General features: G+C 46.9%; 1 protein-coding gene across 1 annotated transcript in view; it reads right to left on the bottom strand.

Annotated features, from left to right (window-relative positions):
• LOC139009844 (adhesion G protein-coupled receptor E2-like) overlaps window positions 1-19,599 on the bottom strand; it is a 53,644-nt gene extending 34,045 nt beyond the window's left edge. Inside the window, exons 1-4 of the mRNA XM_070413961.1 lie at window positions 19,560-19,599; window positions 15,733-15,783; window positions 15,432-15,557; window positions 14,287-14,442 (exon numbers count right to left, since the gene is read on the bottom strand). Coding sequence (XP_070270062.1) covers window positions 14,287-14,442; window positions 15,432-15,557; window positions 15,733-15,783; window positions 19,560-19,599 — 373 coding nt within the window. The remainder of the gene's footprint in view (window positions 1-14,286; window positions 14,443-15,431; window positions 15,558-15,732; window positions 15,784-19,559) is intronic.
• Between the last annotated feature and the right edge of the window lie 1,961 nt (window positions 19,600-21,560).

A 21,560-nucleotide genomic window follows, 5' to 3' on the forward strand; every position in this document is an offset into this window, starting at 1 on the left:
CATTGGGTGGATTTGTGGCAGGAGTTTTGTCCCGAGGTACATTCATTCACATCTGAGGACAAACCAGAGAGAGTGTCAGGCCCTCCCTGCATTCCCTGCACATAAACCCTCCTGTCCCTCCTCTTAGAGTACACTCTGAACACCCCACTAAACCGTGCCTGAAAGCCACCTAGCCCGACATATTCAAAGTTGTGGTGACATTTTCTAACCTTAAAAGGACATTAAGCTCATAGCACCCCTGCAAGGTGGTCAGGGTATGACTATGTGTGTGTGTGTTCCAGTGTCATCGCAAAGCTGTGTTCCCTAACTGTGGGGCAGGATGGACTGGGGGAGGACCTGTGATGGACTTATAACCAGGAAAGCTGACACACTGATAGATGCAAAGTGCTAAGGCTGAGAGCTGTGGGCTGTGGCACCGTTGTGCTCAGAGTGGCACTAATGCCCTTATTAGAACAGAATCCAAAGCTCAGCCCTGCCTGGCCCAGGTGCCCTCTCCTCACTGCTGCACTGGGCACACACCGTTGCTGATGATGCTGCCCCTTCCCTGTCAAAGCTCCTTATGGCATCTGCCTTTAAGAAGACTCAGCCAAGTAAAGAAGATGTGGTTCATTCATGGAACCTGACTCCGAACCTTCACAAACGGTGTTGTTTCGGCCATTGGGGGACCCAGGAATCGGCTTCCAGCCAGGGCTGCAGCGGCACTCATAGCTGCCCTCGGTGTTGTGGCATTGGGCAGATTTGTGGCAAGAGTTTTGCCCGGAAATGCATTCATCCACATCTGAGGACAAATCAGAGAGAGTTTCAGACCCTTCCTCCACTCTCTGCACATAACCCTCCTGCACCTTCTCTCAAAGTACACCGAGGACACCCCTGGTATAGCCTGCTTACCAGCCAACTAGTCCTATTGTATACAAACTTGTGGTGACATTTTCCACTGTAAAAGCAGCATAAACTCAGAGCACCCCTCCAAGGTGGACAGGGCAGGACTGTGTTTTGTGTGTGTGTGTGTGTGTGTGTGTGTGTGTGTTTGTGTGTATGCCAGTGTCATTCCAAAGCTGGACTCCAACCTGTGGGGCAGGGTGGACTGTGGGAGGACCTGTGATGTTCTTCTAACCAGCGAGGCTGACACACTGATAGCTGCAGTGTGCTGAGGCTGTGGGCTGTGGCACCGTTGTGTCCAGAGTGACACTGCTGCCCTTATTAGAACAGAATCCGAAGCTCAAACCTCCCTGGCCCAGGTGCCCTCTCCTCACTGTCTGCACTGGGCACACACCACTGCTGATGGTGCTGCCCCTTCCCTGCCAAAGCTCTTTATGGCAGCTGCCTTTAAGAAGACTCAGCCAAGTAAAGAAGATATGGTTCATTTATGGGATCTGAACTCCGCACCTTCACAGACGGTGTTGTTTGGGCCATTGGGGGACCCAGGAATCGGCTTCCAGCCTGGGCTGCAGCGGCACTCATAGCTGCCCTCGGTGTTGTGGCATTGGGTGGATTTGTGGCAGGAGTTTTGCCCCGAGGTACATTCATTCACATCTGAGGACAAACCAGAGAGAGTGTCAGGCCCTCTCTCCACTCCCTGATCTCAAAGCTCCGGCATATTCTTTCAAATTACACCCAGGACACAATGCTAAACCCTACCTAAAACCCACCTGGACCGACATATACAAAGTTGTGGTTACATTTTCCACTATAAAAGCTCCATAAAGTCAGAGCACCTCAGCAAGGTGGACAGGGCAGGGCTGAATGTCATCCCAAACCCTTGACCCCTACTGTGGGGCAGGACAGTCTATGGGAGGGCCTGTGATGGACTTCTAACAAGGGAGGTTCCCACACTCATGCCCTTATTAGAACATTTCTGAAGTTCAGCCCTGCCCGGCACAGGTGCCCTCTCCTCACTGCCTGCACTGGGCACACACTGTTGCTGAAAGTGCTGCCCCTGCTCTGCCAAAGCTCCTTATGTCACCTGCCTTCCAGGTGGCTCAGCAAAGTAAAGAAGTTGTGGTTCATTTATGGGATCTGAACTCCGAACCTTCACAGATGGTGTTGTGTGGGCCATTGGGGGACCCAGGAATAGGCTTCCAGCCAGGGCTACAGCGGCACTCGTAGCTGCCCTCGGTGTTGTGGCATTGGGTGGATTTGTGGCAGGAGTTTTGTCCCGAGGTACATTCATTCACATCTGAAGACAAACCAGAGAGAGTGTCAGGCCCTCCCTGCATTCCCTGCACATAAACCCTCCTGCCCCTCCTCTCAGAGTACACTCTGAACACCCCACTAAACCGTGCCTGAAAGCCACCTAGCCCGACATATTCAAAGTTGTGGTGACATTTTCTAACCTTAAAAACATTAAGCTCATAGCACCCCTGCAAGGTGGTCAGGGTATGACTATGTGTGTGTGTGCCAGTGTCATCGCAAAGCTGTGTTCCCTAACTGTGGGGCAGGATGGACTGGGGGAGAACCTGTGATGGACTTATAACCAGGAAGGCTGACACACTGATAGATGCAACGTGCTAAGGCTGAGAGCTGTGGGCTGTGGCACCCTTGTGCTCAGAGTGGCACTAATGCCCTTATTAGAACAGAGTCCAAAGCTCAGCCCTGCCTGGCCCAGGTGCCCTCTCCTCACTGCTGCACTGGGCACACACCCTTGCTGATGATGCTGCCCCTTCCCTGTCAAAGCTCCTTATGGCAGCTGCCTTTAAGAAGACTCAGCCAAGTAAAGAAGATGTGGCTCATTCATGGAACCTGACTCCGAACCTTCACAGACGGTGTTGTGTGGGCCATTGGGGGACCCAGGAACCGGCTTCCATCCCGTGCTGCAGCGGCACTCATAGCTGCCCTCGGTGTTGTGGCATTGGGTGGATTTGTGGCAGGAGTTTTGTCCTGAGGTACATTCATCCACATCTGAGGACAAAGCAGAGATAGTGTCAGGCCTCTCTCCACTCCCTGACCCCAAAGCTCCTGCCCTTTCTCTCAAATTACATTCTGGACACCCCACTAAACCCTGCCTAAGAGCTACCTAGTCGGACAGTTATATAAAGTTGTTGTGACATTTTCCACTGTAGAAGCACCATAAGCTTAGAGCGCTCCTGCAAGGTGGACAGGGCAGGACTGTGTGTGAGTGTGTGCAAGTGTCATCCCTAAGATGTGCCCTAACCTGTTGGGCAGGTTGGACTGGGCGAGGTCCTGTGATGGACTTGTAACCAGCGGGGTTGCCACACTGACAGCTCCCAAGTGCTGAGGCTGTGGGCTGTGGCACCCCTGCACCTAGAGCTGCACTCCTGCCCTTATTAGAACAGAATCTAAGCTTAGCCCTGCCCAGCCCAGCCCACCATCTCCTCACTGCCTGCACTGGGCACACATCATTGCTGAAAGTGTTGCCCTTTCTCTGCCAAAGTCCTATGGCAGCTGTCTTTCAGCTGGCTCAGCCAAGTAAAGAAGATGTGGTTCATTTATGGGATCTGAACTCCGAACCTTCACAGACGGTGTTGTGTGGGCCATTGGGGGACCCAGGAACCGGCTTCCAGCCCGTGCTGCAGCGGCACTCATAGCTGCCCTCGGTGTTGTGGCATTGGGCAGATTTGTGGCAAGAGTTTTGCCCGGAGGTGCATTCATCCACATCTGAGGACAAATCAGAGAGAGTTTCAGACCCTCCCTCCACTCTCTGCACATAACCCTCCTGCACCTTCTCTCAAAGTACACCAAGGGCACCCCTGGTACAGCCTGCTTAACAGCCAACTAGTCCTATTGTATACAAACTTGTGGTGACATTTTCCACTGTAAAAGCAGCATAAACTCAAAGCACCCATCCAAGGTGGACAGGGCAGGACTGTGTTGTGTGTGTGTGTGTGTGTGTGTGTGTGTGTGTGTGTGTTTGGGTGTATGCCAGTGTCATTCCAAAGCTGGACCCCAACCTGTGGGGCAGGGTGGACTGTGGGAGGACCTGTGATGTTCTTCTAACTGGGGAGGCTGACACACTGATAGCTGCAATGTGCTGAGTCTGTGGGCTGTGGCACCGTTTTGTCCAGAGTGACACTCCTGCCCTTATTAGAACAGAATCTGAAGCTCAGCCCTGCCTGGCCCAGGTGCCCTCTTCTCACTGCCTGCCATGGGCACACACCATTGCTGATGGTGCTGCCCCTTCCCTGCCAAAGCTCCTTATGGCAGCTGCCTTTAAGAAGACTCAGCCAAGTAAAGAAGATATGGTTCATTTATGGGATCTGAACTCTGAACCCTCACAGGCAATGTATTGTTTGCTGTGGGAGGATTTAGGAATCAGATTCCAGCCAGAGGGGCAGTGGCACTCATGGCTGCCCTCGGTGTGTGGCATATGGCTAATTGGCGGCAGGAGTGTTGCCCCGAGGTACATTCATCCACATCTGAGGACAAACCAGAGAGTGTCAGGCCCACCTGCATGCCCTGCATGCAAAGCTCCTGCCCCTTCTCTCAAATTACACTCTGGACACCCCACTAAACCCTGCCTAAAAGCCACCTAGCCCGACATATATAAATTTGTGATGATGTTTTCCACTGTAAAAGCACAATAAGCTCAAAGTGCCCCTGCAAGGTGGATGAGGCAGGACTGTGTGTGTGCAAGTTTCATCCCAAAGATGTGACCCACTCTGTGGGGCAGAATGGATTGTGGGAGGTCCTGTAATGGACTTCTAACCTGTGATGGCTGCCACACTGATAGCTCCCATGCACTGAGACTGTGGGCTGTGGGCTCTGGCACCACTGTGTCCAGAGCTATATTTCTGCTCTTATTAGAGCAGAATCGGAGCTCAGCCCTGCCTGGCCAGGTCCCCCTATTCTCACTGTGTTCACTGGGCACACACTATTGCTGGAAGTGCTGTCCTTCCTCTGCCAAAGCCCCTTATGGCAGCTGTCTTTCAGATGGCTCAGCAAAGTAAAGAAGATGTGCTTCATTTATGGGATCTGAACTCTGAACCTTCACAGACGGTGTTGTTTGGGCCATTGGGGGACCCAGGAATAGGCTTCCAGCCAGGGTGGCAGCGGCACTCATAGCTGCCCTCGGTGTTGTGGCATCGGGTGGATTTGTGGCAGGAGTTTTGCCCCGAGGTACATTCATCTACATCTGAGGACAAACCAGAGAGAGTGTCAGGTGATATCTCAACTCACTGCATGCAAAGCTCCTGCCCATTCTCTGAAATTACACTCTGGACACCCCACTAAACCTTGCCTAAAGCCCACCTAGCCCTACATATACAAACTTATGGTGACGTTTTCCATTGTAAAAGCACCATAAGCTCAGAGTGCCCCTGCAAGGTGGACAGGACAGGACTGTTTGTGTGCGTGTGTGTGTGTGTGTAAGTGTCATCCACAGCTGGTTCCCCCACCTGTGGCGCAGGATGCAGTGTGGGAGGACCTGTGATGGACTTCTAACCGGGGAGGCTGCCACACTGATAGCTCCCACGTGCTGAGGTGGTGGGCTGTGTGCTGTGGCACCACTTCATCCAGAGCTGCGCTCCTGCCCTTATTAGAACAGAATCTGAAGCTCAGCCCTGCTCAGCCCAGGTCCCCTCTCCTCACTGCCGGCACTGGGCACACACTATTGCTGAAAGTGAGCCCCCTTCACTGCCTATGAGCCTTTTGGCAGCTTCCTTTAAGATCCCTGAAAAAATAAATAAGACAACGTTTATGGAATTTGAACTCTGAACCTTCACAGACGGTGTTGTTTGGGCCATTGGGGGACCCAGGAATTGGCTTCCAGCCTGGGCTGCAGCGGCACTCATAGCTGCCCTCGGTGTTGTGGCATTGGGTGGATTTGTGGCAGGAGTTTTGCCCCGAGGTACATTCATCTACATCTGAGGACAAACCAGAGAGAGTGTCAGGCCCTCTCTCCACTCCCTGATGTCAAAGCTCCGGCACATTCTTTCAAATTACACCCAGGACATAATGCTAAACCCTACCTAAAACCCACCTGGACCAACATATACAAAGTTGTGGTTACATTTTCCACTATAAAAGCTCCATAAAGTCAGAGCACCTCAGCAAGGTGGACAGGGCAGGACTGAATGTCATCCCAAACCCTTGACCCCTACTGTGGGGCAGGACAGTCTATGGGAGGGCCTGTGATGGACTTCTAACAAGGGAGGTTCCCACACTCATGCCCTTATTAGAACATTTCTGAAGCTCAGCCCTGCCCGGCCCAGGTGCCCTCTCCTCACTGCCTGCACTGGGCACACACTGTTGCTGAAAGTGCTGCCCCTGCTCTGCCAAAGCTCCTTATGGCACCTGCCTTCCAGGTGGCTCAGCAAAGTAAAGAAGATGTGGTTCATTTATGGGATCTGAACTCCGAACCTTCACAGACGGTGTTGTGTGGGCCATTGGGGGACCCAGGAATAGGCTTCCAGCCCGTGCTGCAGCGGCACTCATAGCTGGCCTCGGTGTTGTGGCATTGGGTGGATTTGTGGCAGGAGTTTTGTCCCGAGGTACATTCATCCACATCTGAGGACAAAGCAGAGATAGTGTCAGGCCTCCCTCCACTCCGTGACCCCAATGCTCCTGCCCTTTCTCTCAAATTACACTCTGGAGACCCCACTAAACCGTGCCTGAAAGCCACCTAGCCCGACATATACAAATTTGTGGTGACATTTTCTACCTTAAAAGCACATTAAGCTCAGAGGGCCCCTGCAAGGTGGACGAGGAAAGGACAGTGTGTGCAAGTGTCATCACAAAGATATGTCCCACACTGTAGGTCATGATGGAGTAGGGGAGGACCTGCGATGGACTTCTAACCAGGGTGGCTGCCACACTGACAGCTCCCATGTGTTGAGACTGTGGGCTGTGGCATCGCTGCGCCCAGAGCTGTACTTCTTCCCTTATTAGAACAGAATCTGAAATTCAGCCCTGCCCGGCTCAGTTCACCCTCTCCTCACTGCCTGCACTGGGCATGCACTATTGCTAATAATGCTGCCCCATTCTCTGCCAAAACCCTTATGGCAGCTTCCTTTCAGATGGCTCAGCCAAGTAAAGAAGATGTATACTTATGGGATCTGAACTCTGAACCTTCACAGACGGTGTTGTTTGGGCCACTGGGGGACCCAGGAATCGGCTTCCAGCCAGGGTTGCAGCGGCACTCATAGCTGCCCTCGGTGTTGTGACATTGGGTGGATTTGTGGCAGGAGTTCTGCCCGGAGGTGCATTCATCCACATTTGATTTGTAATTACTCTAGTCTCTGTTGTTTTGTTCATATATCTAATTTTCCTCTTCCCTGTTCCTATTCAATATTCTTTTCTCTTTTTTTTGGACTACTCAATTTTATTCTCTCTTCTCTTTCTCTTCTTTTTCTCCTATTTTCTTATTTCACTTCCTTTATTTAGGTCTATCTGCTCTTCTTCTTTTCAATTTTTTTCTTATCTTCTCCTTTCTTTTCACCCTCATTAATTCTAAACCCTGCTCCTTATCCTATTCCACTAATTCTTTATTCTTATTTTCTTTATTTAAGTTCTGTATTTACAGGTTCTTCCCCCTATTATTTGGTGTTTTTGGTTTGTGCTTTTTGTTTATTTGTTTTTTGTGTTGTGTTTTCTTCCCATATTTTTTCTTTCTTTTTCTTTCTAACATTCTTGCTCTGTTTTCTCTTTCCTAATTCTCTTTTCTCTGGTGGTCACTTTTGTCTTGGCTATGAGGGTCTTGTGTACATTCTTGTTCTGTTTCTTCATTTTTATTTTTTGTGTTTTTTTTGTATTCTGTGCTGTTCAATCAGCACCTCCACAAAAGCTGGCACAACAGGGTCAGAGGTGAGTCACATAATCAGACACCCTGAAACGAGACTCCATCCACAAATGGGACAATAACACTCAAGACCCAAGAAAAACAGGAGAATCCAAATGACTAAAGTAGGGTGTCTTCCTAGAACACCCAGCCCAGGAGATCTGAGAAACTGTACTACTGGATCCCATAAAACACCTATTACATAAGACCAACCCAAATAATCTAGATGGTATAGCAATTTGACTTAATAAATAGAAACAAATAAAGGAACAGCAAACTGGGGGGGGGGGGGGGGGGGGGGCAAAGAAACAATCCACAAATGAAATAAAAGGAGGAATCACCAGAAAAGAAACTAGATGAAATGGAGGAAAGTAATTTGTCAGATAAAGAATTCAAAGTAATGGTTATAAGGATGCTCAAACATCTGAATGAGAATTACAGAAACTCAATGAGAAATATAATGAGTTGAATGAAAAGTACATAAACTTGAATAAGAATCAAGAGGAAATGAAGAATGACATAGCAGCAATAAAGAACACCCTGGATGGTTTAACAGTAGACTAGAAGAAGCTGTGGATGGAATCAGTGAGGTAGAAGACAAGGTAAAAAAAATACCCAAACAGAGCAACAACTGGATAAAAACAAAGACTAAAAATCAGAAAACTTTAGGCCAGCTTAGCGACAACATGAAACAAAACAATATCTGCATAATAGGGGTGCCAGAGGAGAGAAAGCTGAGCATAGAATATAAAACCTGTTCAAAGAAATAATGACAGAAATGATCTCTTATTTGGGGAAGAAACAAGTCACACAAGTCCATGAAGCACAGAGAGTCCCTATCAAGATGGACCCAAAAGGACCCACACCAAGATACACCATAATTAAATGGGCAAATATAAAAGACAGAAAAAGAATCTTAAAGACTGCAAGAGAGAGACAGAAAGTTACCTACAAGGGATCTCCCATTGGACTATCAATGGATTTCTCAAAAGAAACACATCAGGCCAGAAGGTAATGGCATGAAGTATATATAAAGTGATGAAAATCAAGGTACTGAATCCAAGAATACTCTATCCAGCAAGGCTATCATTCAAAATTGAAGGTAAAGTCAGGAACTTTCAGACAATAAAGGCTGAAGGAGTTTATTTCCACCAAACCAGCAATGGAAGAAATGCTAAAAGGACTGTTGTAAAAAGAAGAAACCTAAAAGGAGGGAGGAACACAGGCATAAAGAATAAAAATGGCAACAAATGAGTACCTATCAATAATAACCTTAAACATAAATGGATTAAATGTTCCAATCAGAAGGCAAAGGGTAGCTGAATGGATAAGAAAACAAGAGATCCATCTCAGAACAAAGGACTCATGAAATCTGAAAGTGAAGGGATGGAAAAGTATTTTTCAGGCAAATGGAAATTTTAAAAACTCAGTGGTAGCTATACTTATATCTGACAAAAGAGACCTCAAAGTGAAGGCCATCACAGGAGATAAGGAAAGCCACCTCAAAATACTAAAAGGATCAATACAATAACAGGATATAATTCTGGTAAAGATATATATACCCAAACATGAGCATCCAAATATATAAAAAGTACTTCTGGAGAATACCAAGGGAGATATCACAACAATACAACCATAATAGGGAACTTTAATATCCAACTGACAAAACTTGCTAAATCTTCTAGGCAAAAAAATATCAACAATGAAACAGCAATCCTAAGTTACACACTTGATCAGATGAAACTAATTGACATCTTCAGAACATTCCACCCCAAAGCTACAGCATATACATTCTTCCCAAGTGCACAAGGGGCATTTTGAAAGACAGAACACATGTTAGGACACATGCTAAGTCTATACAAATTCAAGAAGATTGAAATCATATCAAGTATCTTCTCAGACCACAATGACATGAAATTAGAAATCAGGTACAATAAAAGCACCCAAAAACAATAAAACATATGCAGGTTACATAGCATGTTATTAAGCAATGAGTGGGTTACCAAAGAAGAAATAAAAAACATCCTGGAAACAAATGAAAATGAACACACAAAAATCTAAAATATATGGGGCACAGTGAAAGCAGTCCCAAGTGGAAAATTCATAGCACTATAGGCCTATCTCAAAAAACAAGAAAAGCTCATAAGTTATCTAACACCACAACTTGAAGAATTAGAAAGAGAACATCAAGAAAAGTTGAGAGTAAGTAGAAAGTAGGAAATATATGACACAGAGTCCAAAAACAAACAAACAAACAAACAAACCACAAAAACCCAAACAAACAAACAATACAAAAGATCAATAAAACCAAGAGGTGGTTCTTTGAAAGAATAAACAAGATTAATGAACTTCTAGCCAGACTCACTAGGAAACAAAGAGGACTGAAAATCAGAAAGAAAAGAGGTGAAGTAACAACTGATCCCACAGAAATACAAAGGATCATAAAAAAAATACTATGAACAACTTTATTCCAACAAACTGGACAACCTAGAAGAAATGGACATATTCCTAGAAAAATACAACCTTCCAAAACTCAATCAGGAAGAATCAGAAAAGCTTAATAGGTGGATAACCTCCTATGAAATTGAAGTAAAAAAGAACAACAACAAAAACAAAAAACAACAAACTTCCAGCAAACAAAAGCACCAGTCCAGACAGTTTCATACGGAGTTTTACGAAATATTTATTTGGTTATTTATCAAAACAAAAATAACATCTATCCTCCTCAAATTATTTCAAACAATCCAAGAGGAAGGAATACCTCCAAGTTCTTTCTATGAGGCTAGAATTATCCTAATACCAAAACCAGATAAAGACACTACAAAGAAAGAGAATTACAGGCCAATATCACTGATGAACATAGAGGCTAAAATCCTCAACAAAATTTTTGCAAATCAGATCCAGCAATACATTAAAAAGATCATACACCATGATCCAGTGAGATTTATTCCAGTAATGCAAGGCTGGTACAATATTCACAAATATATAAATGTGATACAGCACATAAACAGATTGTAAGACACAAATCACATGATCATATCAATTGGTGCAGAAAAAGCATTTGACAAAATACAACCCCCTTTTTTGATAAAAACTTTCAGCAATATGAGAATAGGGGTATCATACCTCAAGATAATAAAACCCATGTATGACAAACTTACAGCCTATATCATATTCAATGGGCAAAAACTAAAAGCATTTCCCCTAAGAATAGGAACAAGACAGGGATATCTGCTTTCACCACTGTTGATCAACATAATAGTGGAAGTCCTAGCCATAGTGATTAGACAAGAAGAAGAAATAAAAGGCATCCAAATTGGAAAGGAGGTAGTAAAAACTCTGATTATTCACAGATGACATGATACTGTACATAGAAAACCCTAAAGCCTCCACCAAAATACTACTAGAATTAATAAATGAATTCAGAAAAGTAGCAGGATACTAAATTAACACCCAAAAATCCATGGCATTTTTAGTCACCAATAATGAACTCTCATAAAGAGAAACTAAAAAATAAACCCATTTACCACTGCAACAAAAGCATTAAAATACTTTGAAATAAACTTAACCAAGGAGGTAAAAGACCTGTACTCAGAAAAGTACAGGATGTTGAAAAAAGAGCTAGAGAAAGATATAAACAACTGGAAGAATATACCATGTTCATGGGTTGGTAGAATAATCATCATAAAAATGTCCATACTACTCAAGGCAATCTATATATTTAATGCAATGTGTATTAAAATACCAACAGCATATTTCACAGACCTAGGACAAACACTCCAAAAATTTATATGAAGCCCAAAAGACCCCAAATAGCTGCAGCAATATTGAGAAAGAAGAGCAATGTTGGAGGGATCACAAGACCAGATATCAGGTTATACTACAAAGCCACTGTTCTCAAAACAGCCTCGTCCTTGCACAAGAACAGGGATATAGTTCAATGGAACAGAACAGAGAACCTAGAAATCCAATCAAGCCATTATGCTCAATATTTGACAGAGGAGGTAAGAAAATACAATGGAGGAAAGACTGTCTTTTTCATAACTAGTGTTGGGCCCTAACCAGTTTGGCTCAGTGGATAGAGCATTGGCCTGCAAACTGAAAAGTCCCAGGTTCAATTCTGATCAAAGGCACATGCCTGGGTTGTGGGCTCGATCCCCAGTGAGGGACTTGAAAGAAGCAGCCAATCTATGATTCTCTCTCATCATGGATGTCTCTCTCTCTCTCTACTTCTTCCTTCCTCTCTGAAATAAATAAAAATATATTTTAAAAAATAGTGTTGGGAAAATTGAACAGGTACTTGCAATAAAAGAGACTAGACCACCAACTTACACCATACACAAGAATAAAGTAAAAATGGATAAAATACTTAAATGCAAGATGTGAAACCATAAAAATCCTAGAAGAAACTATAGGCACCCAAATCTCAGATATCTCTTGTAGCAATATGTTTGCCAATACATCTCCTAGGACAATGGAGACTAAGGAGAAAATAAACAAATGGGACTATATCAAAATACAAAGCTTCTGCAGAGCAAAAGAAACCATCAACAAAACAACAAGAGAGCCCACTGCATGGGAAAACACATTTGCCAATGACACATCTGATAAGATGTTAATATCCAAAATATACAGAGAACTCGTGCCACTTAACAAAAGGAAGATAAACAGTTCAATTAAATTGGGCAAAGGATGTAAATAGATACTTCTCCAAAGTGGACATACAGAAACCCAAAGGACATATGAAAAAATGCTTAAAATCACTAATCATCAGAGAGATGCTAATCAAAATGGCAATGAGATGTCACCTCACACCTGGCAGAATGGCTATTATCAACAAATCAACAAATGCCAAGTGTTGGCGAGGATGAGGAAAAAAGGAAGCCCTAGTACACTGCTCAGGGGAATGCAGACTGCTGCAGCCATTATGGAAAACAGCATGGAGCTTCCTCAAAAAATTAAAAATGGAACTCCCATTTGACCCAGTGATCCCACTTCTAGGAAAATATCCTAAGAAAATCAAAACACACATCAGAAAGAATATATGCAATCTTATGTTCATAGCAGTGCAATTTACAATAATTAAGATTTGAAAACAGCTTAAGTGCCCATCAACAGATGAGTGGATAAAAAAACTTAGGTACATTAACACCAATCTTGTCCAATTTGTGGCCTGCAGGCTGCATTGTCTCATTTATTTGGCCGCTGTTAGCCTTTGAGTTTGACATGCTTGATTTACACAATGGAATGCTACGTGGCTGTATGAAAAATAGAACTCTTACCATTTGCAGCAGCATGGATTGACCTGGAAAGTATTGTGCTAAGGGAAATAAGCCAGTCAGAGAAACAAAAGTAAAAAAGCTAATGAACAAAAATAGACCCAGAGACATAGAAGCATGGAATGGACTGTTGAACCTTAGAAGGAAGGCAGGGGAGGGTGGGTGGGAAGAGATCAACCAATGAACTTATGCATAACCCGTGGACACAGACCATGAGGTGGTGAGGACCTGAGGGGGCAAGGCGGGTGCGGGCTGGTAGAGGTTAATGACGATAAAATGGGACTTATGTTAATACTTTCAGCAATAAAGATAAAAAGTAAAGAGAAAGAATGAGTATAGTCTAAAAACCACTATGTTGTGCTCTATGATCACATATACTTTCCCAGCATTTTTGGGAGGTAAGCACCATTGTCACTCCCTTTTACAGATGGGTAAACTGAGGCACAGAGTGGTAAAGAACATGTCCAAGGTCATACAGTTAACAAAAGGCATAGCTACTTTTGGTTTTATCTGTAAAAGTTAGGTGCTCTTTTAAAAAACACTCACACACACACACACACACACACACACAATAACAGTTATATTATCACATCTCATCATTACCAGTAATTCTATATAATAAAAGCCTAATATGCTAAGTGTCTGGTCGACCAGTAGGCTGTTCAACCAATCAAAGCATAATATGCTAATGATATGCTAAGGCCCCTCAACCGCTTGCAATGATGTGCACTGACCACCAGGGGGAAGATGCTCCAACTGGTAGGTTAGCTTGCTCTTGTGGTCTGGCTGATCAGGACTGAGCAAGACGGGTTCGACACGCCCTGGAGCCCACCCTTGTTCCCTTCCCAGCTGGCCAACCTTCTGTGTCCTCCCCCAACCCGATAGTGCACTGGTGGGGTCCCTCGGTCTGGCCTGCACCCTCTCATAATCTGGGACCCATCAGGGATATTGGAGAGCCGGTTTTGGCATGATCCCACAGGCTAGGCCGAGTTACCCCACTGGTGCATGAATTCATGCACTGGGCCTCTAGTTTCTGAATAAGTGTCCTGGCTGGTGTTGCATACCCAGCTGTCAAAGTGCAGAACCAGGACCTGGGTCCTGGCTCAAAGGCCACCTCACCTCTCTGTTTTAGTGGGATAGGCACAGGCACACTTGTCCCGCTCAGACCTGGGGCTGCACCTATATCCAGGGCCTGGCACCCTCTATACTGCAGGAATGGCTCTGGTGACTCCAAACCTCATAGACGGGGAGATGGAAGATGCAGAACATTCTTACCTTGACATGTGTTCTCACTTGCATTATTAAACTTTCTTGCCCCAGAACCAGGCCTGTATCCTAGTCTGCATGTGCAGTAATAGCTCCCCTTCGTGTTATGGCAGCGTGCATCTATTCCACAGGTCACTATCACCCGTTGTTTACATTCGTCAATGTCTGGAATAAAATGGGGTAAAGGGTCACCTCCCAAAGCCATGTGTGCCCTCAGGGCAGAGAGCCTGGTTCCATACCTAGCATGGAGCCTGATGCTCAATCAGTGCCTTTTAGGAAATATTCAGACTCTCAGGCAGCCCTGATGTGGCTGAAGCAAGCCATTCCTGAAACTCACTAAATCAGCCCTGCCCTGCTCAGCTTTCTGTCTGTCACCTGGATTTGGATACAGGAGGAGGTGCTAAAGTGATGGGTGGGTGGAAGCTCAGTATCCCACTCCCCAGTCCTGGAAGAGTAAACTGAGGCATAGGTTCTGAAGCATAGTAATGATCCCGCCTTTGGAAAAACTGCTGTTTGAAATTTTCTGCTATTTTTAGATAGTCCCTTGCTCTATAAGTCAACTATGTCATTTTTAGATGGTCTCTTATTCTGTAAAAATAACTATTTTAGTTTGAATAATAGAAAAGATAAACTTAATTGTCTAACCTTATAAGCTAGCCATCTAACATAAGAGACTGATACGCTGATACTGATGCCAGGTATGGTATAGATATGTACCCAGGATTACAGGTGTCTGTACAGATATGACTGGTGTTTGCTAGATATGAGATATACTCAAGGTCACCAGCTGTCTGCAAAAATAACTTACACAAGGACCTCAGAAAATATAAAAAGAGAATACTTCCTCTCTTGGGTGTTCAGAATTTGACAGAGGTAATCTGCTCTGAACCTGCGCACAATAAAGATGACTCCTAACTAATTGGCTCATTAAGGTGTCTTGTCCAGCTCGCTGATTAGTGATACCACAGTTCCAGGGTCCTGGAAACACAGCTCCTCCTTCTGTACGAAGCAATGTTTATTCACTTCTCATTTTACACCTTCATATCTTTTTCTTTCTCTTTTCTCTGTCCTTCATGACGATCTGAGAACAAGGCTGAGGCCACCAACCACCATCCTGTCTCCATGTAGCCCTCCACCACCCCAAGCCTCTGTACCTTCACAAATCTCCCCGTGGTTGACTTTCTTCTTTCCAAATGGAGTTTCGAATCCTGGATCACAATAACAGGCAATGCCATTGACACATGAGGAGTCTGGAGGGCACTGCTGGGGACAGGCAGAGGCTGTGGGACGGAGACCATGGTCAGAAGATGAGGGCTGAGCCAGAGGCTGGGGAGGGGTGTTGGGAAGGGCAACCCTGAGCTTCCTCCTGCAACAGGCCTTTCTCTGCCTGGGCTAAGAGGTGCAGATGGGGGTTGGGACTCTGGCTGGGGACTGAGTTACTCCCAGCAGACTCACCCCTGGTGCTCTGGGGTCCATCTTCCAACAGAGTCAGCAGGACACACAGCGCTAGAACAGAGAGATGGAGGGTCAGGAGGACACAGAACGGGGAAGGGAGTCCTGAGGGTGACACATCTGAGGGAAGGGGCGGCTCACCCCTCCCAGGCTCGGGCCCTGTCCATTACTCAAGGTGAGAGTGGGCAGGTGGCACCTCCCTGGCCTCCAATGCCCATGGCCAGAGGGTCTGCGCCCATCGCCGGAAGGTGGCTTTCAGGAACTGAAGGATGGGGAAGGGCCTGAGCCTGGCAGAGGTCTTGGCTTCTGCTGACCTATGAGCAGCAGTTCAGGAAACATACTGGAGCCAATTGGCCTTGGTTCTACTCCCAGACCTTGGTCAGGTGCCTCAGTTCCTCAGTTTCCCCTTCTGTAGAATGGAGATGAAGAGGGGGCCCATTTCCTAGAGTGTGAGAGTTAAGCAGACAAGTACTGCCTGGTGTGTCAAAGTGCTTACTGCCGTCATTTCTTTATGTAAAAATGAAGGGTTTGGGCCAGGTGTCCTCTCAGATCTCCCAAATCTAAGGTGCTCCGGCCCACACCCTTCCTCAGGGACACAGGTGCAAGCACACTGCACCCACATCTGTCCACCACAACGACCAGCTTGGGACCCAGTGGTGACATTTCACACCCTGGCTCCCTGCACACAGGAAGATGCTGGGGGCTCATGTTAGGGGTGGTGCTGCACAGGCCCCCCAATCCTGCTCTTCCTGCTGCTCAGGGCACCCCATCCCAGGGCATGTCCTGAGGGTTCTCCTTAAGTCAGCAGGGGGTCTAGAGAGGAGGACCAGTTCATCAGAGAGACAGACAAGGAGACAGAGATGGAGAGAAAATAAAGAGGAGAGAGAAACAGAGAGAGACAGAAAGATAGAGAAGGCACTAGAGACTTGGAGGAGAAAAAGGGAGACAGAGAGGAGGGAAAATGAATGGATGAGAGAGAGACAGAAGACAGAGAGAGACATAGAGACAGAGAGACAGGAGAGAAACAGAGAGGCAGAGTTAAGAAGACAGTGATCTAGAGAGATGGACAGAGAAACAGGGAACTCCTAGAAAGAGAGAGAAAAAGACGCCAGAGAGACATGGAGAGATAGAGAGATGGAGAGCCAGATAGAGAAACAGAGAAGGGAAAGGGAGGGAGGGAGGAAAGGAGGGCAGGAGTGAGCGCAGGCACCTGGGCAGCAGGTGGGGTATGGAGAGGGCTTGAGGGATCCATCCAGTCTCTGCAGATCTAGAGATGCTGTGGGGGCATCCCAGGCCCAGATATCCAGGGAGGCCAGATAGGGGGCAGCAGGTGGAGAGATGGGGGCCAGGGAGGCAGGGCAGGAGTGAGTCACTTCCTGGGCAAATGAAGAGATAACTCATGGCTCCCAGTCCCCCATGGAGGGGCTCCCAGTCCCCCATGGAGGGGTTCCCAGTCCCCCATGGAGGGGCTCCCAGTCCCCCATGGAGGGGTTCCCAGTCACCCATGGAGGGGCTCCCAGTAGCGCATAGAGGGGCTCTCAGGGGAATTTTGGGGTCGGTCATTGTGAGCACAACTTGAGGAGCTGTGGAGGGTACAGACTGGAGGGTCTCTTGCACACTCAGTCCCAATATTCAAACTTGATACCCTCAGGCCAGCAGAGGGCAAAGACCCTCACACCCTCCCCGAGGCCTCGAAGACGCGGTGAACAGGCTAGAACTCCTGTCTTCCTCCTCTCTGTCCACAGGGTTTGGTCAGTTCTCCCTTTGGTGGAAACCCACTTCCTCTTTGTAGGACAGACCACAGAGTGACCTTCCCTGGCAGGGTGGGTCCTGGGCCAATTCGTCCCCAGCTCCCAAAGCCCCAGTAGCACCGTCCATGCTCACAACTGCCCTAAGGAGACAGAGGCTCTGTTTATGTCCACTCTGCAGATGGACACACTGAGGCTCAGAGCCCCGAAAAGGCTTATGGAGAAACTAGCGAAGAGGGGGCTGGGGAAGATGGAAGTGAGGGGTCAAGTTCCCCAGAGTCTGCAGGGAGGGGGTTCTTTGTGCTGAGCTGGGCTTTCCTGCCCCACCACAGAGGCTGCTGGGCCAGACCTCCACCTGGGGCCCAGGAAGCCACCCAAACAGGAGCCTGGAGAGGGGTGGCTGGTCGCTGCTCCCAGTCCCATCTGGTTTGCATTCCCCTAGCTGAGGCCTGGGCAGTCAGATTCCTGCCTGGGCCCCTGTGGCAGGGGTGGGGCAGTCATTCTCTCCTTGCTCCTCCTGCTAAGGATCCCTCCCTAGCCCATCCCCCAGACCTACCAGTGAAATAATAATAATAGTAACATTAACAACAACAACAACAACAATAATCTTACTTAATTCTTACTGTGAACCAGGACTCAACCCTTAACACAAGCCTGTGAAGAGGAGACCAGCCTTGCTCTGCCCCATTTCACAGACGTGGAAAGTGAGGATCAGGGGCTCTGTGACTTGGCCCCTGACACATCGCCGCCTCCAGCTGTGCTTCACACGGAGTCGGCAAATTTACTAAAAATCATTGAATTGTAATCATACAACTGGTGAATTATATGCTTTGTAAATTATACCTCACCTTGATAAAAACAAACAAACAAACAACAACAACAACAAAAACAGTTCACGTCTGGCACCCTGGGCCAGCACGGGCAGCCCCATCCCTGTGGCCTGGGGAAGTTCTGAGTGGCACCCCAAATGTCATTTCTTTTTTTTCTTTTTTAAATATATTTCATTGATTTTTTACAGAGAAGAAGGGAGAGGGATAGAGAGTCAGAAACACCGATGAGAGAGAAACATCAATCAGCTGCCTCCTGCACAGTCCCTACTGGGGATGTGCCCGGAACCAAGGTACATGCCCTTGATCCGAATCGAACCTGGGACCCTTGAGTCTGCAGGCTGACACTCTATCCACTAAGCCAAAGCGGTCAGGGCCAAATGTCATTTCTTAACTCTCTTTGTTGCCTGGTTGCCCAGGCAATGAGCTGCCCTGATAACCTGATAATCCTTGCAAAGTGGTTCTCAGCCTTCCTAATGCCGCGACTGTTTAATGCAGTTCCTCATGTTGTGGTGACCCCCAACCATGAAATTATTTTCGTTGCCACTTCATAACTGTAATTTTGCTACTGTTATGAATTGTAATGTAAATATCTGATATGCAGGATGTAGTTAAGGGGTCGCGACCCACAGATTGAGGAGAACCACTGCTAGAGCATCCCTGGGTGGGGCGGGAAGGGAGGCAAGAGGGAAGTCACAGCAGAGCTCAGGTTAAACCCACAGCAGCAAAGTCCTTCAAGGCACAGCTGAGGCCCAACTGGGTTTCTGGGAGCAAAAATGGGGAGTCTCCGGGGCATCCTCTGCCACACAATGGGAGAAGTGTGGGGCTCACCCTGCTGTGGAAGGGTCCCCCCTTAGCTCCCTAGCCCCCACTCTACCATCTGTTAAGAGTGACTTCCTGAGAGTGTCACAGCACTCATTCGCACCCCCTCTTCCACCTGCTTCAGTTTCCCCTCTTAGGGTGCAGCTTCCAAAGTGGATCTGGAAGGAGTGTGGAGATCACTCTGGGGTGGGGAACAGACCCTTAGAGCACCGGAGGGGTTCCTGCTGGGCGTGGGTGTTCCCGGGCACTGCCAGCTGCTCTCCCATGTGCTGCGGCTCCCGCCTAACCATGTGGCTTTCTCCATGTCAGGCCCAGAGCTTCCAGAGGTGCCTCCTATTTGTCCTCGGTGGGGGCTGGGCAGACAAGCAGAGGCACGGAAGGGGTACTGCCAGGGGTTCCCTTGCTCCTCCCATAGGGGCCCCCAAATTCTCACCCTGTAGGACGTGAAAGGCGCTGAGGTGGGAGCCTCCCATGGTCTGGGCAGGGCAGTTCGGTGTCACCAGGCTGGGCAGCTGTGCATCCTTCTGTACCCTCCTGGCCTTTATACTGTGTGTGAAGGGGCGGGCACTGCCCCAGGGCGTTGTCTCCACACCCTCCACAGAATCATCTATTGTTTTGACTTCTTCACCCTGGCTCCTGTCCCCACACTCTGTTCCCCTCTGTCAACCGAAGAAACATTCAAATCTGTAGAGAATTTTTATGATTTTATTTAAGACAAACTGACAGCAATTGCCTAGAAGCAAAATCCCAACAGATTGAGAAAATTGTCTCAAGAATGGCAGTTTTGAAAAAAATCAATGGAGGAGAGAAACCAAGACGGCGGCATAGGCAAACACTGGAGTTTGCTGCCTCGTACAACCACTTCAAAAATACAACTAAAAGACGGAACGGACATCACCCAGAACCACAGAAAGGCTGGCTGAGTGGAAATTCTACAACTAGAAGGAAAGAGAAAAGCATACCGAGACTCAGAGGAGGCGCAGTGCGGAAGTAAAATACAAAGGTGCAGAGGTGCATGCGGAACGGGCTGGCGGCTGATGGCGCGGTGGTCGTTTTCAATTGGGAGGTAGTCTCAGGCTCTGAGTTCCAGTTCGGGGTGAGTCTCTGGGGACCCAGACTCAAACCGGAGAAGCGGGACTGTCTGGCCTTGGTCAGAACTTGAGGGCAGCTTTTTCTCCGAGGTACTTACATAATTGCTAGGACACGGAGAAGCAGAGCCTCTGAAGGCAGGACTGAGAGCAGCCATAACTGCTTGCTCCACCCGCCCTGTTAATCCCCTGGGACCCGCCCCGCCCAAGCCTTGCACAGAGGCATTTGCTGGATAGCCTCAGGCAGAGGCTAGATTAGCACCTCCCTAGAGATCCAGGACAGAAGTTCTCCCACTGCAGACACAGCTGATTCTCACAGCCAATTGGCCTAGAGGAAAAATCGCCCCCAGTGTTACCTACAACCAGCAAGGCTTAACTACAACAAGACTGTGCAAAAAGACCACAAGGGGGTACATCAAGAAAGCATAAAAAATGCGGAGACAAAAAATCAGGACACAAATGACAGAAATGGAGGAAAGCAAACTGCTGGATATAGAGTTCAAAACCACACTTTTAAGGTTTTTCAAGAATTGTCTAGAAGCTGCTGATAAATTTAGTTAGACCCTCGAAAAGACTGGTGAGACCGCCGATAAATGTAGTGAGATCCTCAAGAAATCTAGTGAGATCCTTGATGTTGTGATAAAGGACCAACTAGAAATTAAGCAAACACTGACTGAAATAAAGAATACTATACAGACTCCCAACAGCAGACCAGAGGATCGCAAGAATCAAGTCAAAGATTTGAAACGCGAAGAAGCAAAAAACACCCAACCGGAAAAGCGAAATTAAAAAACTATCCAAAAATACCAAGATAGTTGTAGGAGCCTCTGGGACAGCTTCAAGCGTACCAACATCCAAATTATAGGGGTGCCAGAAGAAGAGTGAGAGCAAGATATTGAAAACCTATTTGAAGAAATAATGACAGAAAACTTCTCCTAACTGGTGAAAGAAATAGACTTACAAGACCAGGAAGCGCAGAGAACCCCAAACAAAAGGAATCCAAAGAGGACCACACCAAGACACATCACAATTAAAATGCCAAGAGCAAAAGACAAAGAGAGGATCTTAAAAACAGCAAGAGAAAGACTGTCAGTTACCTACAAGGAAGTACCCATACGACTGTCAGCTGATTTCTCAACAGAAACTTTGCAGGCCAGAAGGGAGTGGCAAGAAATATTCAAAGTGATGAATGCCAAGAACCTACAACCAAGATTACTTTATCCAGCAAAGCTCCCACTCAGAATTGAAGGTCAGATAAAGAGCTTCACAGATAAGAAAAAGCTAAAGGAGTTCATCACCACCAAACCAGTATTATATGAAATGCTGAAAGGTATCCTTTAAGAAGA

The sequence above is a fragment of the Myotis yumanensis genome, unplaced genomic scaffold (genome assembly GCF_028538775.1).
Source record: "Myotis yumanensis isolate MYYU_CA2020_CCGP unplaced genomic scaffold, mMyoYum1.0.hap1 SCAF_5, whole genome shotgun sequence".
NCBI lineage: Eukaryota > Metazoa > Chordata > Mammalia > Chiroptera > Vespertilionidae > Myotis > Myotis yumanensis.